The following is a 17,517-nucleotide window of genomic DNA, read 5'->3' on the forward strand; positions in this document are numbered from 1 at the left end:
TTGCATGTTGGGTTCAAAAGGAGGTGTTTCAGTGCAAACAAAAGGAAAAAAAGGGATTGATGCCAGAAATGTAATATTGCTTGCCGAATTTTTTGTTTGAGAGAGCTTCAGGAAAAAAGTGCTAAGGGTTACTTTTCAAACCAACTCCCCTTTTTAGTTTGTGAATAACCCCATGATGGAAAAAAGTGAGGAGGGGCACAAACATGGCCAGTCAAACCCTGATAAACCAACAAGGTACAAATGGACATGTACAGTATAGTCTATTTCCAGCCTCGTTGGGTCTGTTTCAGGCCTCAAATAGCCTTTTTATAGAGGTCACTTCTGGCTTGGGAAATCATAGAATGATTGAGTTGGAAGCCATCGAGTCCAACCCCTGCTCAAGGCAGGAATCCAAATCTAAGCAGATCTGACAAATGGTTATCCAGTTTTCTCTTGAATCCCTCCAGAGTTGTAACAGTCACTGTCTCCAAGGTAATTGGTTCCATTGTTGTACTGCTCTAATAGCTTAGATGTTTTTACTGATATTCAGAAAAATGAGCGAGCACAGCCTGTTGTGGTCCAGGAGATAGCAGAAATAGTCTCTGAACCTTTTACAACTGCCCACTTCTATGCCAAAGTTTTCTAGAAATCTGTGTATAATATTAGGGATTGAAAAAAGGCAATAAGATTCATAGAGACACCTGTGTCAAAAGTATCCACTCAGTTCTGGGATAAGTTTATCTCATTTATCTTATTATCTCTTTATTCTATGTGCTGTTGATTAGTCCTTCTAAATTTGCTCTGTGTTTATCCAAGTCCTGGACAACAGAGGCAGCTGTGGAAGGGCCTCTAAATATTGAGAGAGATTGCCCGTTCTGCATGTATGAGTAGCCCAAAGGAGCAGATCGGAGGAACTTCTGATGCATTCTTGGGTTTTTAATATTCTCCTTTAGTATTTTATAACAATATGTTATAAAATGTTTTATTATGTTTATTGATTAAAGTATTGTTGACGTGTGCTCTTGTAAGCTGCCTTTTGTTCTCTCTCTCTCTTTTAAACTAGTTTCAATACAAATGATGGAAGTTAATAATAAATATATATATCAAATTAAATATATACTGTGACGAATTCAAACATTGTGGAAGATCCTCCCTACAACACACTGAGTCTGCAGTATAAAGTGATAATTTATCATAAAATATATAAGCTAAGGTCTTGAGCTGTTCATCCTCTGCTCATTTTGAATTCTATGTGCATTTTGCAAGTGTGACAGATAAATAAATAACCCCTACATCTAATTATTCTGCTAAGTATATAAAATGCAAATATATGTGCATGAAAGATAGATTTTTATTGTTGTCTTCTACAGCAGAAATGTTAGACAAGCCTATTATTGCTGTGCACAGTGTGAAAAGAGAAAACATGATACAGATGTGCTGAACTGTTAATTCTTAATGAACATATTTTAATGGCAAGCAGTCAGAATTAAATAATCTTTGGCATGCTGGAGAATGGTTAAGACTACAGTTTAGATTTGGCTATATTCTCAGACTTGCTTGTAAATATTGTAATGGGTTGGGAAATCACATTTGAATTAAGGACAAATAATTTGCCATGTTTTGGAATTTGATGCTTTTTGTGTTAACTTTTTTGTCAATAGATGTAGTCTCAGCTATGTTGCTAGAAATACATTTTTTGTTACTGGTTTATTTTTTACTAGAAACTAGGCAACTGATTAATGGGTAATTCTTGTATGAGAATTTCATTATAGAGAAAACTATAGATTTTTATTTTTGAGTAATGCCATATAGAAGACTGCCCATTCTTGACAGTGTTGTTTTAATTCAGAGCTGAGCAACAGTGGCTCTCCAGATCGTTCATGGTTACAATTCCCACAGTCCTTTACTATAGATTGTGCTGGCTAGGACTGATCGAAATGTTAGGCCAAAACATCTGGATAACCACAATTGCCCCCCTCTTATAAAGGGTTGTTTTTGTTACGTGTCATCAACTTGCCTCTTACTTATGACAGCTCTAAGCAGGGATTTCAAAGTATGTGAGATGTTCAAGGAGTAGTTTACCATTATCATCTCCCAGGAGTTTCCAATGAGCACTTGGGCATCCTCTTTTCCGAACAGGAAGTTAGCCCATGAAGACTGTAAGCTAGGCCTTTCTCCAGGTGAGCCATATTTAGGTGATGGTAGTTGTGGGTCTGTCAGGTGGAATTCTGATAATGGAGAATTCTGAGAGCTGGATTCCCAGAAATCCAAATGGCACAGCCCTCATAGCCAGTGAGTGGAAAAGGTAAATGTATAACTAATGAAAGCATGTGTCACTAGGTTCTGTTATCACTGGGATTATGCAGATAAATTCAGTTTGTTTGGTATATAGTCTTCAGGATTTAAACATGAGTTTCCTTTGAAGTCTGATTTCACAAACTGAAAAGACTTTGTGTGTGTGTGTGTGTGTGTGTGTGTGTGTGTCTCTTGGCAATCTTAATGTGCGTTCATCTCTAATTACAAGTGATTACCAATGGCTGGTTCTGGCCTTGGTTTCAGTCTTGGTATAAAGGGAACACCATACAAAATACTAAAGAAAATCAAACTATCAGTATTTGTTCCTGTGCATTATTTATGCCTTTCTTTTATATCTCATTCCAACATGGTTTTCCAAACAACAATGTTTAATAACCATTTTGTTTGCATACTGGATGTGCAACTGGTTAGGACAGTGGCAGAAGCTGTTAAGAACATGTAGTGAAACTTTCTAACTTTGTTTTCCATTCTCCTAGGTTAACATGGTCATGTCCCTTCTGGGAATGTTCTGTCCTACTGTGTTTGATGTCATCAGTGCCCTGGAAAACTATCATCCTCGAATTGCCCTCCGCTGGCAGCTAGGGCGCATATTTGCTCTCTTTCTGGGCAACCTGTACACTTTCATTATTGCTCTCATGGATGAAATCAATTTGAAGGCACGTCAGATAATCATTTCTACATTTCTCTTTTCTTTGAAATTCTAGAAAAAAGTTTTAGCTTGAGCGCTTAAAAAATATGGAGATACACTTCTAAGCACTATTCCTCTTGGTTTTGAACAAGTCTTACTGAAGCCTATGTAAGATGTTCGTAGAAATGAAACTGTTTCCATTGAAATAAATTCTACTAACTTTAGTTTATTCTGGAATATGAATGTTTTATTTATTTATTTATTTAAGTTGTATACAGCCCCCATTAGTGCGAACACTCTCTGGGTGGTTTACAACACATCAAATCCTATTAAAATAAACAATATAGTAAAAATGTACACTAAAATAAATAAAACCCTGTTACTAGCTTACAAACTTGCATTTAAATAGAATTAAATAACTTTAAAGCAAATGTGGACATCTTAGGTCAGTGATTAAACGGACTAATAAAAAGCCGCTTTCCATAATTCTGTTTTTACTAATTTCCTGAGAGGAATTGCACCAAACAAATCTTTGTTGGAAGCTTGTTCCAGAGGGAGGAGGACATGAACTGTTGCTGTTCCTGTTGCTCGCTCTTTGGGCCTCCTTTGGTATCACCATTTTAAACATAATGGACTGGGAGGAGTGGGTAGGACAGGTAAAGCAAAGCAAAGCGTGCTGCTTATATACCGCCCCATAGCACTCTCTGGGTGGTTTACAAGTTAAGTATGCAGGCTACACATTGCCCCGCTCCCCCAGTGCTGGGTACTCATTTTACCAACCTCGGAAGGATAGAAGGGTGAATCAACCTTGAGCCGGCTACCTGGGATTGAACCCTGGGTCATGAGCACAGTTTTAGCTGCAGTACAGCAATTTAATCACTGTGCCACGAGGCTCTTAACAGGTAGCTGTTTCATGTGAGAGATGTTCTGACAATTAGTGAGGTCCTAAATTGATAAGGGCTTTTTTAGGGCATGACTAGCAATAATTATGCTATAACAGCAGCAGCAACAACAATAAGGTTACTTCTGCTATCCTGTTTCCCCGAAAATAAGACCTAACATGAAAATAAGCCCTAGTAAGATTTTTCAGGATGCTCGTAATATAAGCCCTACCCCAAAAATAAGCCCTAGTAAAGTGAAACCCTGCCCTCCGCCATTGTGCAGCAACCAGAAGAAGATGACGTGACCGTATTTGAATAAATGTAGACTGTTGTACATGAAAAAAAAAAATCCCCTGAAAATAAGCCCTAATGCGTGTTTTTGGAGCAAAAATTAATGTAAGACCCTGTCTTATTTTCAGGGAAACACGGTATTGCTGACATAGTCTGCTGTATATAATGACAGGAATAATGTTGCCATATTATCTTCCTGTTGATAACACTATTTCCAAGCCCAAATCCATCTGCTGCTCTCGTGTAATGAGCAGATGGATTTGTATTAACACTGGTAGATGATGCAGACTTATAAGTCACTTGCAATGAGATTTTACTTTTATTAAGGAAGTTGGGGTCTCTCTGTCCATAGTTATTCCTGTTAAAAAGAGACTGTGCTTATTACCACCTTTTAATTTAATTTATATCTTATGTCAGATGTGGAATTTTTTTTCTCACCATCTGAGAAAAATTATATTGCATATTCTTTCATATTCTTAAGTGGAATGTGTAAATGTTTGTCCACATGGAGGCAGAAGTACCCCGTTCAGTGCTGTTCCTTTCAGTTATTTTGCCTACTAACCAGATGACCCAAGGATACATTGAAATAGCCTTTTTCCCTGACCTCTGCTTAAAAACACTCTCTGTGTGAAAGTCTGGTATTATTTTGAACCAGGCTTTGTTGTGGGATACAGTGGGTGGGAGCTTAGTACACCAGTGCTTCCTGTGCAGAGTTCATTCCAGGTCAGGGGCTCCCAGTTCAAATGTCTTTAAATAACTCAAATAGTCAGAATACTACTAGTAATAAAATGCTCTATTATTTCTGAAAAAAAGGCCTTTATAATATACAATACAAAAAAGGGGGAAAGAATTTTAAAAACAGGTAAATATAATAGCTCATTAAGACACTTATTATCAGTCCAATCATGGCATCCTTCAAAACGACCAGACTTACTGCATAATTAGTTCTTTATTTGCATTTAAAAAATTGGCCGATGGCAGGAGAAGCTGCAGTGAAGAAAGGATTTACAGTGGTGCCTTGCTTAACGATTGCTCCATTTTACGGCAAAATTGCTTTGCGACGCTGTTTTTGCAATCGCAAAAGCGATCGCTTTGCAATGGCCCCTATGGGGAAAATTTGCTTTGTGATGATCGCGCGGAAGCGATCATCACAAAGTCCCCATTTTCAGCCAGCTGATCGGCGGTTCCAAAATGGCTGCCGGAAAAACAAAACGGCAACCGCTGTTTTGCCTCGCTTTAGAGGCACTGAAAATGGCTGCCCCTATGGGGGATCTTTGCATAAGGTCAGTTTTCAAGCCCATAGGAACGCATTAAACACATTTTAATGCGTTTCTATGGGCTTTTAAAAACCCCTTAGTGACAAAATCCCTTAGCGACGTTTTTCCTGGAACGGATTAATGTCGCTAAGCGAGGCACCACTGTATAGAGATTTCTTTGCTAGGAAACCTGGAGAAGCAATTTTTTTGGGGGGGGGGGTTGGCTTTTGCAGTGCAGTGTAGGCAGTATCAATACATCCCAGTCCTCTTCAGGTTGAACTGTGCCTACTTGTACTCATTTTTACCCATTTGGACAAGTTCTGAAGTTCACTTTGTACTAGCTCTTAAAAGCTAATTATTTCTGAACTGAGATATCGGAAAGAGAAAGCAGAAAAAGTGGTGGCAATTGAACAAACAGTAATTGGAGAAAGTTAGTTCTTATACACATTGAGGTATGGCCTTTAGACACTCCAGATCATGGTGTACTCCTTTGAAAGTTGGTGCTTTAATAGACAAATGTAACAGCCATTGCCTTTGTTTTGTTTTGTTTTGTTTTGGCCATTCAGCTGGACCAGGTGGCAGGGTGGTGGTGCCCCTTCCTGAGCATTAATAGGACCAAAGTGTTGTTTCAGTTGCTGTATGGGGCCCTTGTATGGCTTACACTCAGAAATGGATCTTTTGGATTCAGAATGACATAAGTTTCTGACAAGAGCCAGGGCATGAGAGTGACACATATTTCCAAGGCAATTTTCATATAGATGCCCTGTTGCTCAATAGGAACTGCTGTCCATTAAGATAAAATTCCAGTGGCACCTTCCCGCCCCCATGACATTTGAGAATATGGGTCTGGAATCATAAGCTAGAAGAATCTGTTAAACTGTTTTTGAACTGTGGACGCTTTGATTACAAAGGTCTCATTTGAAAGTCACAAGGTATTTAATTAATGTTGATTTCCATACTATTTCCACACCTGTGATCAACTGCTGTTCTAAACATTTATTGCTTCCCCTAGAAATTATTCCCACATGTTACTTCTGAAATGGGGATTAACTATTTTGCCGTTGATTGAACATAAAGGAATATTAGCACAGTCAAATTTTCATGGGTACATATTTCCTTTTAGCTGGAGAATTTGACTTATTTCTTTTTAGAATGCCCACATATTCACACTTAAAAATTCAGTCTCTTGACTCCCTGTCTGCTGATACTGACAATATTTTAAAATAAAAATACAATGGTGTTTATATTAGCAGTAACAGATTAGTATATGACATTTGGGGCTGCTGAATATGTTTAACTTTAGACGGAAAGCTTTCATCTATCACCCTGATGCCAGTGTATTTTCCATGTTAGTTAATAATTATTTAATTACATAATTAGTTGCTATGATATTCTACTGCATTTTATAAATACGATTCATTTTTCTTTTGTGTTCTTTATGATTTTTTAAAAATTTGCTCCTTTGTTTGCCTTCCTTTGGCATTTAGGCAAAAAGTCCTATTGGCTTTTTGTTTTGTTTTGTTGTTGTTTGTGCAATAAACTTAATTGAACTGAGCTACAGTGGTGCCTCACTTTATGATTGCCCTGTTTAATGACGAAACCACATTACAATGAACTTTTTGGGATAGCTTTTGCGATCGCAAAACGATGTTTCCTATGGGGGAATTTCGCTTTGCGATGATCGGTTCCCTGCTTCGGGAACCGATTCTTCACAAAATGACGATTTTCCAACAGCTGATCGGCAGTTTCAAAATGGCCACCGGGTAAACAAAATGCCCCCCCTGTTTTCTGGGACGGATTCCTCACTGCACAGGCAGCGAAAATGGCTGCCCTATGGAGGATCTTCGCCGGACTGTAAGTTTACAGCCCTTTGGAACATATTAAACAGGTTTGAATGCTTTTCAATTGGTTTTTTCTTTTCGCATTATGACGTTTTCGTTCTACAGTGATTTCGCTGGAACGAATTAACGTCTTAATGTGAGGCGCCACTGTATTATTACTGTTGTTAGTAATTTATGTTTTGAGTTACAATAAAATAACTGTTGCACATGCATTATCTGGGGATCCAACTGGATATGTTAAGTGCACACTGTCTAGTTCTGAGTATTTATTATTTGCTCATAAATAGAGCCCTGTTCAGTCATTCTGAAAGTGTGTGGAGAACACATGCAATGAGGGGAATGTGCTAGCCCTGTCAGCACATAAAAGTATCAGTCAAAATGAAAGGAATGGTTTTGAAGGTAGTCCACAGATCGTATTGGTACCCCACAAAATTACACAAAATTAATGGAGAAATCTCAGATAGGTGTTGGAGAAACTGGAAGTAAAGGCACACTAGAACACTTGTGGATCTCTTGTCCCAAAGTGGAAGCATATTGGTGGGAAATAATTAAATGGATAGAAACATTGTTGAATAAAAAAAGAATTAAAAAAGCTTTAATATTATTTTCCATATTTAAGGATGGTAATGAAAAATTATTCAATAAAGACCTAATTGCACATCTTATTGGAGCAGCAAGAGTTGAAATTGCACAAAACTGGAGAAATGCTCAAGATCTTTCAGTATAATCTGAGAACAGAATCTGGCAAATGGTCCTTTGAGCGATCAAATTAAAATATATAGAGAGGAAATAAAACAGGATACATTTATGAAAACCTGGCAACCATTATTAATATATGGAATTAGCTCAAGAAAAGAAGAATGTGATATGGGAAGTAATTTGGATTGCTGGCATGTATTAAGTATTAAAAGAATTGTTAAAGTATTACGTATTAAAAGAATTAATTAAACATGTTAAAATATGAACTAGTGGATGTATAAAGAAAGACAATCTACTGAAAGAATGTGTAAGTAATGTGATAGTATTGTACTACAATTCTAACTTGCATTGTCATACTATGGATGTTAATAAAATTTAATTTTTAAAAAATCACATAAAAGTGACAGCCTGATGGGGAAAGGCTATTGTGTCTGTAGAGGCTCTCCATATGAGCTGGAAAACAAAAGCCATGCTGTAGGGTTTTAAAAAGGATTAAAGTGGAAGCATGAGGAGGGAGAGACTTCTGACCCCCCCCCCCCCGCCTGTCCTATCACCACCTGAAGAACAGTCTGAATAGGAGACAGTCTACTATGCATGGAGCCTCTCCATACAACCAGGAACCCTGATGATGCAGGGGATGGGACTTATACCATTCCCTCATCACATGAGATTACCATACAGTTTGAGAATGACTGAATAAATGTGCAAGGATTAGACACATGACATCTGGATGTGATAAGGTTTAATATATTGTACATGGTGACTATTGAGCAAAACTGGGTTGTTTAAAGCTAATCTATTGAGTTTATTAGACAAATGGTCTAAACATTGGAAGCATCTTTGCTATAACCCTACTTTAGCATTGTGTGATATGAACTAATAGGACCTTTATGGTTACAGGGGATGTCTATTTTTTCCCCTAGCTGGAAGAAGAGAAAATCGTAAAGCAAAACATGACTATTTGGTTAGCCAATTTGTACAATGGAACACTCTCAGAAAATGCCACTGCTCAGCCCATTCAAGTGAACCCTGCAGATGTTCCTAGAGGCCCATGTTGGGAGACTATGGTTGGTCAGGTAAGTTCTCTTTAATTCCTGGGCTTACTTGCTTACAAATAATATTATTTGCTCCTCCAGCAGCAAAACCTTGTGGTCTTCATAATTCTGAAGAAAATGATATTGAAAGGTTTTATGCAGGCATCCAAGAGGAAATTAATCATACGCCAAAAGCAAAACGTGCTTATAATCATAAGTGATTAGAACACAAGAGTAGGGAACAAAGAAGAACCAATGTTGCTGGAAAATTTGGACTAGGGGACAAAAATGAAGGAGAATGAACCAAAAGGTTTGGCAGAGCCAACAATATGTTTATTGCAAATACATTTTCCGCACAATCAAACAAATGACTGTATATCTGGACATCACTAGCTGGCCAATATAGAAATCAAATAGATTCCATAATCGGAAGTGGGAAATAGAGAACCTGCATTCTTCCTGCCAAAGCAAGACCAGGAGCAGATTGTGATACTGATCATGAACTGTTATTATCCAACATTAGAGTAAAGGTGTAAAAAAACAATAAAAGAATTGTAGTGCCAAAATATACTTCAACAACATTCCTGGTGAATTTAAAATCCACATAAGGAATAGATTTGCATTCCTAAACTCAATTGACCATGAACCAGAAGAACTGTGGATTGAAACCAGGGATGTCATTAAGGAAGAATGAAAAAGGACAATTCCTGAAATAATAATAATAAAAAAGAAAAGCCGAGATGGATGATGGAAAAAGCACTTAAAATTAAAACAGGCTTGAGTTTGCAAATGCTAAGCAGGGCTGTTGAAGACAGGACATTTAGGAGATCACTCATTCATATGGTTGCCATAAGTCAGAAGCGGCTTGACAACACATAACAACAGGAGAGAGAAGCAGGCAGCACCAACAACACTACCTGCCTGGAAGACTGCTACTCACAGGACTATTGAGATGCGGAGCAGACTCCTGCTGCATGGTGTTGGGGAAAGAATGCTACCCAGGAGAGAAATTCAGGAGAAGTCTTCAACATTAAACATTTCCAGTCCCTTTGCAGTGTACTTCAAACTGAAAGAAAACAGACTAAAGGGTAACAAGCTCCTACTTCCACTTCCCTCCCTCCTATGTTTATCTCTGTATTACAACATTTCAAGGCCTGTTCAGCCTTCTGCAGTCCAGCTGGGATGCTATAGCGTCCAGACCAAAAGATGACCAGAGTTTAAAAAGGAGGGCAGCTCTGCCAATATTCAGGTAATGGTGACCTTACATGGCCCACTAGAATGTTGTTGGACTGCAACTCTGATCCCTGATGGTGGCTAAGCTTGCCCCTCATTCCTGACATAGTACACAGGAGCCAAGTGTTTGTGCTAGTACAGTCGTGCCTCGCTTTATGATTGCCCCGCATTACGATGAAACCGCATTATAACAATCTTTTTGCGATCGCAATTGCGATCGCAAAACAATGGTCTGAATAGGAGTTTTTTGCTTTGCGATGATTGGTTCCCTGCTTCGGGAACCGATTCTTCACAAAATGACAGCTGATCGGTGGTTTCAAAATGACCACCGAGTAAATAAAATGGCTCCCTGCTGTTTTCTGGGACAGATTCCTCACTGCACAGGCACCGAAAATGGCTGCGCTATGGAGGATCTTCACTGAACGGTGAGTACCCAGCCCATTGGAACACACACTGAAGGGGTTTCAGTGCATTTCAGTGGGCTTTTTATTTTCTCATTACGACATTTTCATTCTACAGCGATTTCGCTGGAACGAATTAATGTCGTAATGCGACGCACCACTGTACCTGAGGCAAAAAAAATTGCCACAAGTGGGTCACCCCCTGCTTAGCATCATAATCATGTGCTGTTAAGTCAGTTCTGAGTTACAGTGACTCTTTCCAGTATTTTCCAGGTAAAGTACTCAGAAGTGGTTTACCATTCTTGGGATGCCCTGGGGCTGTGCAGTTTGCCCAAGGTGATACAAGCTGGCTCTGCTCCTGGGATGCACAGGAGGAACTGTACTCTAGGCTTCAAGTAATCCAACTCACCAAGCTATCCAGCCAGCTCACTGGGGTATCATACATAATTAAATAGCACACAGTTTGCTGCCATTCCATGGCATCCAGAAACAGAAAAGGTACTATGGATACATTTGGTAAAGTGAGTTTATGAATGCCTCTCTCCACCATTTTGACTTTAACCGATCAAATGTAATTAATTAATGTTAATTATGGTTATAGTCTTTACCCAAAGAGGCTTTAAAAGTTAATCTGTTGGCTAAGGGCATTCACTCTCAGAGCCTGGAAATAATTAGTTAAATTTTGTCAGCTACGCATTGTTTTCTGCTTTCCCTAGTGGGACTGAAAAAGTCAATTTGCTGGTTAATTGCCATCAATAATTCTGTGGTGCAATGAAATAAGAGATTTTCATTAATATTCATTGCAAACAATTGTCTCAAAGGGAATGAAGTACTAGGGTGGTTAAAAACAGATGAAGGCAGGCACTGAACCAGAGAGCTCAACCCGAAAACAAAAACATATGCTGTATCATTGATATTTGCAGGCCATGCTTGTTGCTTCTTAGCGAGTGGGGAAACAGAAGGTGCAATTGTTCAGTAGATCTGGAAAATATTCAGCATCTGCTTAAAGGGACTCAAAGTAATTCTGATTAAAAATTCTCCACACTCGAGTCACTAAATGATCTTTGTTGCCACTCATTGCTTAACTTCCATATTGCAGCAGATCAGCGTCCTCTAGTGGGCACCAAATTCCGTAATAACCCTTTCTAGTCCACAATGTTTGAAGAGTGGTTAGGCCTCATCTTGAGTACTGTGTCCAGTTCTGGATACCGCACTTCGAGAAGGATTCAGACAGATTGGAACAAGTTCAGAGGAGGGTGACAAGGATGACCAGGGGGCTGGAAACCAAGCCCTTTGAGGAAAGACTGAAAGAACTGGGCATGTTTAGCCTTGAGAAAAGAAGACTGAGGTGAGATATGATAGCACTTTTCAAATACAGTAACTGAAAGTGAGGATCTCTTCTCAATCATCCCAGATTGCAGGACATGTATTAACGGGCTCAAGCTACAGGAAGCTGGATTTAGGCTGAATATCAGGAAAAACTTCTTAACTATTAGATCAGTGCATTAGTGGAACCAATTACCATGGGAAGTGGTAACTAAACATGGGGACGAATAAAAGAACAGATCGTGATATTCGTAAAAAATCACTGATTCGTTAAATATTCATCCCTTCGTATTTGTCAGTTCCAGAGTTCTTGACAAATATAAAGGGACAAATATTGCCCCATTCTTATTCGTCCCCCAAATGGCCTTCCCATTCTGCCTATGGGACCACTGATCAGCTGATCAGCGTGTCAATATACAGCCAGCCAGCCCCACAGCCACCCACCCCCACAGACTATCCCCTGCCTCCTTCCTCTCCCTACCTTAGTTGCTGCCACCATCCGGTGGCGCCGTCATCCATTGCCGCCCACTGTGGTGGTCTCTGCAACCACGGCCTGCAGTAGGGGATACTGGTTGACCTTTGCAAAGATGGTGGCTGTGGCTTCATTTAGCATACGGATGCTGCAGCTGCCATCTTTGCAAAGGGCAACCAGTGTCCTTTACTGAAGGCCATAGTGGTGGAGGCCAGCTGGAGACTGCGATGGCTGCAGGGGGCATCTGTGGTGCGGTGGTGATGGGGGTACAGGGGGCAATGGTGGCGGCAGGTCAGCAGCAGTGTGGGGGGGTTCAAGTTTTTTTTAGACAGCCTCTGCCTGTCTACCTCCCCCAAATTGACAAATAAATTTGTGCACCATCAGTTCATTGGGGGAGCTAAGTGCTTTCTGCTTAATCAACTTTGATGGATCACGGAGCAGGATGAATCGTCCCTATCTCTAGTAGTGAGCACTCCAGCACTGGAGGCATTCAAGAGAAAAGTGAACAACCATCTGTCAGATCTGCTTAATTTGGATTCCTGCCTTGAGCAGGGGGTTGGACTCGATGGACTTATAGGCCCCTTCCAACTTCATTATTCTATGATTCTATAAGAGTGAGGGAGCAACCTATCTATTGATGATTTTGGAAGGAAGTAGGGGTGAGCACCTGCCATCTGCTTCAATTCAGTCCATTTTGTTTGTCTTACAAATCACAGCCAATTTGCTTGAAGCTAATTTGTAGCCCATTAAATTTGATTTTTGTTCAAATGGTTTCAAATTTTGCCAGATGCTCATATTTGTCAAAACAGTGGAAAAACATCAAAATGGAGAAAATAAAGGGGTCTAACCTAGGATGATGGGACGTGGGATTTAGAGATGGGGGCTTTGTATTCGTATATGAATATGAAGCCTGCTGAAACAGCTGGCTGGCTTGATGAACACCCACCCCAGACCCCACTGGATCACTTACTGCTTACCACATGGCAGGCATCACCTTCTGTGCCCCAATCACGACAGTAGCTTGGCTGCCGCAGCCCCACCTCCCTGCTTGCCCAGCCACTCTGGCAAGGGGGCAGGATGATGAGTCTCCCTGCTCAGCCATGGAGTGCCTGGGAGAGTAGAGAGGCACGGCGGCAGCAGCCGAGCTACTGCCACGATTGGGGTGCAGTAGATGATGCCGGCTATACACACTGTATGGTAAGTGGTCCAGCAGGGTCTGGGGGGTGGGTGTTCATCAAGCTGGCCACCTGTGCCAGCAGGCTTCGTATTTGTATACAAATACTGTTTGTATACAAATATGAAGCCTGCGTCTCTAGCGGGATTCAGTGCCATCAACTATTATTCAACCTCCAGTGAGCAGGCAAAGCTCCCATCCATTTTTCCTCTCTCCTTCCCTTCATTGGGAACTGTGCAGTTTACTCCTTCCCAAGCTTCTGCCTTTCCATGAATATATCCTGCATTGGCTATGTACTGTTGCCCAACTGTCAGTCACAAGGGACACTGTGAAATGAAAGCTGTGCTTCTGGATTTTAACCTCTAAAGTGAAATTCAGCACTTTGGAAGGCCCTGGTATGAGTTGAACACTTCTCCAGGCTTCCTTGCCTGCATAACACTGGAACAGTTTAGAAATCTACAGTGGTGGCCTGCAAGACGATGTTAATCCGTTCCATTGAAATCGCTGTCTTGTGAAAACATCGTCTTGCGAAAAGTGTTTCCCCATTGGAATGCATTGAAATCCGTTCAGTGCGTTCCAATGGGGAAAAATTGTCGTCTTTTGTGAAGATCGCCCATAGGGAAGCCATTTTGTGAAGCGCTGATCAGCTGTTAAAATCGCTGTCTTGCGAAGCATCAGTCCCGAAAATACCCATTTTGCAAAGCGCCGAAAATCGTCATCTTGCAAAAATAGGTCCTGAAAAAAAAGTCTTGCAAAGCACGGACTGAAACATTGTCCAGGGAAAATCACCCATAGGAAACACTGTTTTGCGAAGCACAATGGTGATAGTGAAAACTCAATGTCATGTGGATTCGTTGTTTTGTGACGTCATCGACTAGCGGGGCACCAGTGTACAAGTACCCCTACTTCACTTTGTTTTCTGAAAAAAGCCCAAATCCGGAGCACATCCCTAGAAAGAAGTAAAAAGCATATCAGTGACAAAAATTCATCTTGGTTGTTAGGTCCCGTCTTTTCAGGATAGGCTTCTCCAACTGGGTAGTCTGCATGCACTGTACTATAAATCTCTGCCATTCAATTTATTTTATTTATTTATTAAATTTATACCCTGCCCCTCTAGACCATCAGACTAAAGGATTTTGTAGTTTAGAACTTCCAGAAGGTATTAGATTGTAAAAGCTTCAGAAAGGGCAAGTTTGAAGGAGTCAGTTAAAAAACTCTCATTAGAGGACTGTGATGACAACCAAACATGTGAGTCTCTGTAACTCGGATGGCTTCTTTAGAAACTAACAAATTAATTAACAGATTAATTAAGGATGACTTGGGGAACTAAATCCCTCCCCTCCCAATGTTAAGTACAAATTAATATCCCTATTTCTAGCTATCAATGTTAGCAAACTGATTTTTTAAATCACACATTTGAAGTGTTGCTATTTGTGTATCGAATTTAAGAGCTGTGCTCAAGTCCTTGGAATGAATCCCAAATGTCCATTTCAAACAAAGGAAGTGAAAGGCTTCAGAAAACAACTCTGTTCTTTGGTGTATACTAAATAAAGCAGTAGAAGATTTGTCTCAGTACATTGGGTCTCCTAAAACAGAAAACGTTATTTCTGCAGGAATTCGTGCGACTCACCGTCTCTGACACCGTGACAACCTACATCACAATTTTAATTGGTGATTTCCTAAAAGCTGTCTTTGTCAGGTTTTTCAATTACTGCTGGTGCTGGGACTTGGAATATGGTTTTGTGAGTATTTGACATTATCTCATTTTCCATTTTGGGGTAAGAATCTCTCAGCCACAGACCATACTATCTGAGGGATTCTTAGGACTTCATAATGTACATTTCCAAGTTCTTCCCATACCATGTGTTACGGGGTGATGCCCAGGGTCCAGCTATGTTTCCCTTTTTGTAATATTGGCTACAAATTAAATCCTACTGACATTCGTGTCAGGTTTGCTTGTGCAATTTGCTGCTGCTAATTGTTGCTAATTGGTGAAGCACCAGAATTCTTCCCAGTTGCAAACTAGGTCATGGGACTGGACACATCACTGCGACACACTCTGACACCCTGTCAATTCATGAAAGCAAGTTATACAGACACAAACACCAGTAGGATTCAGAACTTTGATGAATTAAAGGCACGTGGAAGAAATCTTACTTGGAAAGCAGGTCTGAGAAAAGCATTCCTTCTTTCCTCCACAGGTTTCTCAGTAACAAATTTACACCCACACATCCATGTATATAGGCAGCTCTTCGCTTTTGTTTTTATCTGCATGCCAATTGTGATTTGTGCAGTATCAACAAGGCATTTGTCTTTTAATGGTACCAAATGAGCCAAGGATGACTGATTAACGCCTTGTTCAAAACTGTAATGATTCTCTGATTTACTTGGTTTCTGTCCTCCAGCAGAGGGAGTTTTATGTACAAAAGGATTCCAACAGTGTTTGTGCTCATCCAGAAAAAAAGACTGAACATCAGAGCCCACTCAGACATTTAGGTTTACTATAATAATTACTTTTGTGGTGGGGATTGGACTGGCTCTTGTCTTTTTAATGGCTGTTTAATGATAAATATTCTGCAGGTGAGACTTTCCCCAAAAGCTTAATCTGTATATGAAGGGGGGGAATCAATGACTGATTTTTATTCTTCTGCTGATGCTATTAACAATAAAGAAGATCATGTTTGTTCGCTTGGTTTTTTTAAAAAAAAACACCCTGATAACTATAATAAGGACCATTTACTCTGCAAAGAGTCCAGTATTTTTCTTTTTAATGTAGGTTTATACATACCTGGTGTGAGACAGCAGCTCTGCCCCTGTTTCCATACTGCTAGCATTGTGAATATGGACACGATATTAACCAAAATCAAAGTGGATCACTTTTTGTCAAACAAGTTTTGTGAAAATGACTTCCTTTCGGTAATCATGAGGATTCAGCAAAAATAATACAAACTACCACATTTGGAAGTAGAAAGAAATGAGATGGCAGCTTTACATTTTGAAAGTGATGAAACATTAATCCTCCAAAGATATATATTTTCAGTGCTTCTATCTGCACAATCAACTTGTAGATGAATTATCTCTCTCTGAAGATTAATTACTAAATGAAAGTCAACATTTGCTGCTTCTCTAATAATTCTTTAAATCTCTTAAAGGACCTCAGCTTCTAAATACAAAACAGCCATCTTGTCTTTTTCCACCCTTAATTAAATTTTTATGGTGTAATATTAGATGGGGAATCCACCTGAGATGGTTCTTGGACAAATCCTGGACTTTTCAACAGTTTATTAGCTAGCCAAACTATAAAACACTTGTTACTGCTTGTTTTGCTATTAAAAAAGAAACCACACACCTTCCAATGAATTTAACTGTCATTTCCTACCAGTCACACCGGCACCAAAATCAGCAAGAATTCTGCATTTAAAATTCTGTAATTAGATTACCATTGGATAAGATATTTCAGATTTTTTTTTCCAGGCTGTATTAATAGAGATCTTTTGCTCCAAGAAACATACCCATAATGAGTATCGACATAATGAAATTGACATGCAGCATCATGTCAATTTTAGATTTTGTGCAGCACTTTAATAATACAAACCTAAAAGAACACTCTGTGCTTTTCCCTCAGCCTTCCTATTCAGAATTTGATATAAGTGGAAACGTGTTGGGTCTGATCTTCAATCAAGGCATGATCTGGTAAGTGTGTCCTTGAGAAATACTATCCCCCACATCTTTTGACATGCTTGTCAACAAGACTGGAATTCTTCATGTTGTTTACTGAGTCTCTAATGTCACTTCAGCATTGATTCCCAGTTTTATTCTACATTCTTCTTTGTGCATGAACTGAAATAATGGCGTGAAATGGGAACAACAAGATAGTGGTATGGGCTCTTTTTTGAATAGTTGAGTATTATTCCTTGCCACTTTTGGGGTCGATTATTGATTGATTGATTGATTGATTGATTGATTGATTGATTGATTGATTGATT

General features: G+C 39.6%; 1 protein-coding gene across 1 annotated transcript in view; it reads left to right on the forward strand.

Moving 5' to 3' along the window:
• TMC1 (transmembrane channel like 1) overlaps window positions 1–17,517 on the forward strand; it is a 75,509-nt gene that overhangs the window by 43,831 nt on the left and 14,161 nt on the right. Inside the window, exons 12-15 of the mRNA XM_072992217.2 lie at window positions 2,772–2,951; window positions 8,815–8,967; window positions 15,145–15,273; window positions 17,157–17,224. Coding sequence (XP_072848318.2) covers window positions 2,772–2,951; window positions 8,815–8,967; window positions 15,145–15,273; window positions 17,157–17,224 — 530 coding nt within the window. The remainder of the gene's footprint in view (window positions 1–2,771; window positions 2,952–8,814; window positions 8,968–15,144; window positions 15,274–17,156; window positions 17,225–17,517) is intronic.

The sequence above is a fragment of the Pogona vitticeps genome, chromosome 2 (assembly GCF_051106095.1).
Source record: "Pogona vitticeps strain Pit_001003342236 chromosome 2, PviZW2.1, whole genome shotgun sequence".
In the NCBI taxonomy this organism is placed as follows: Eukaryota; Metazoa; Chordata; class Lepidosauria; order Squamata; family Agamidae; genus Pogona; species Pogona vitticeps.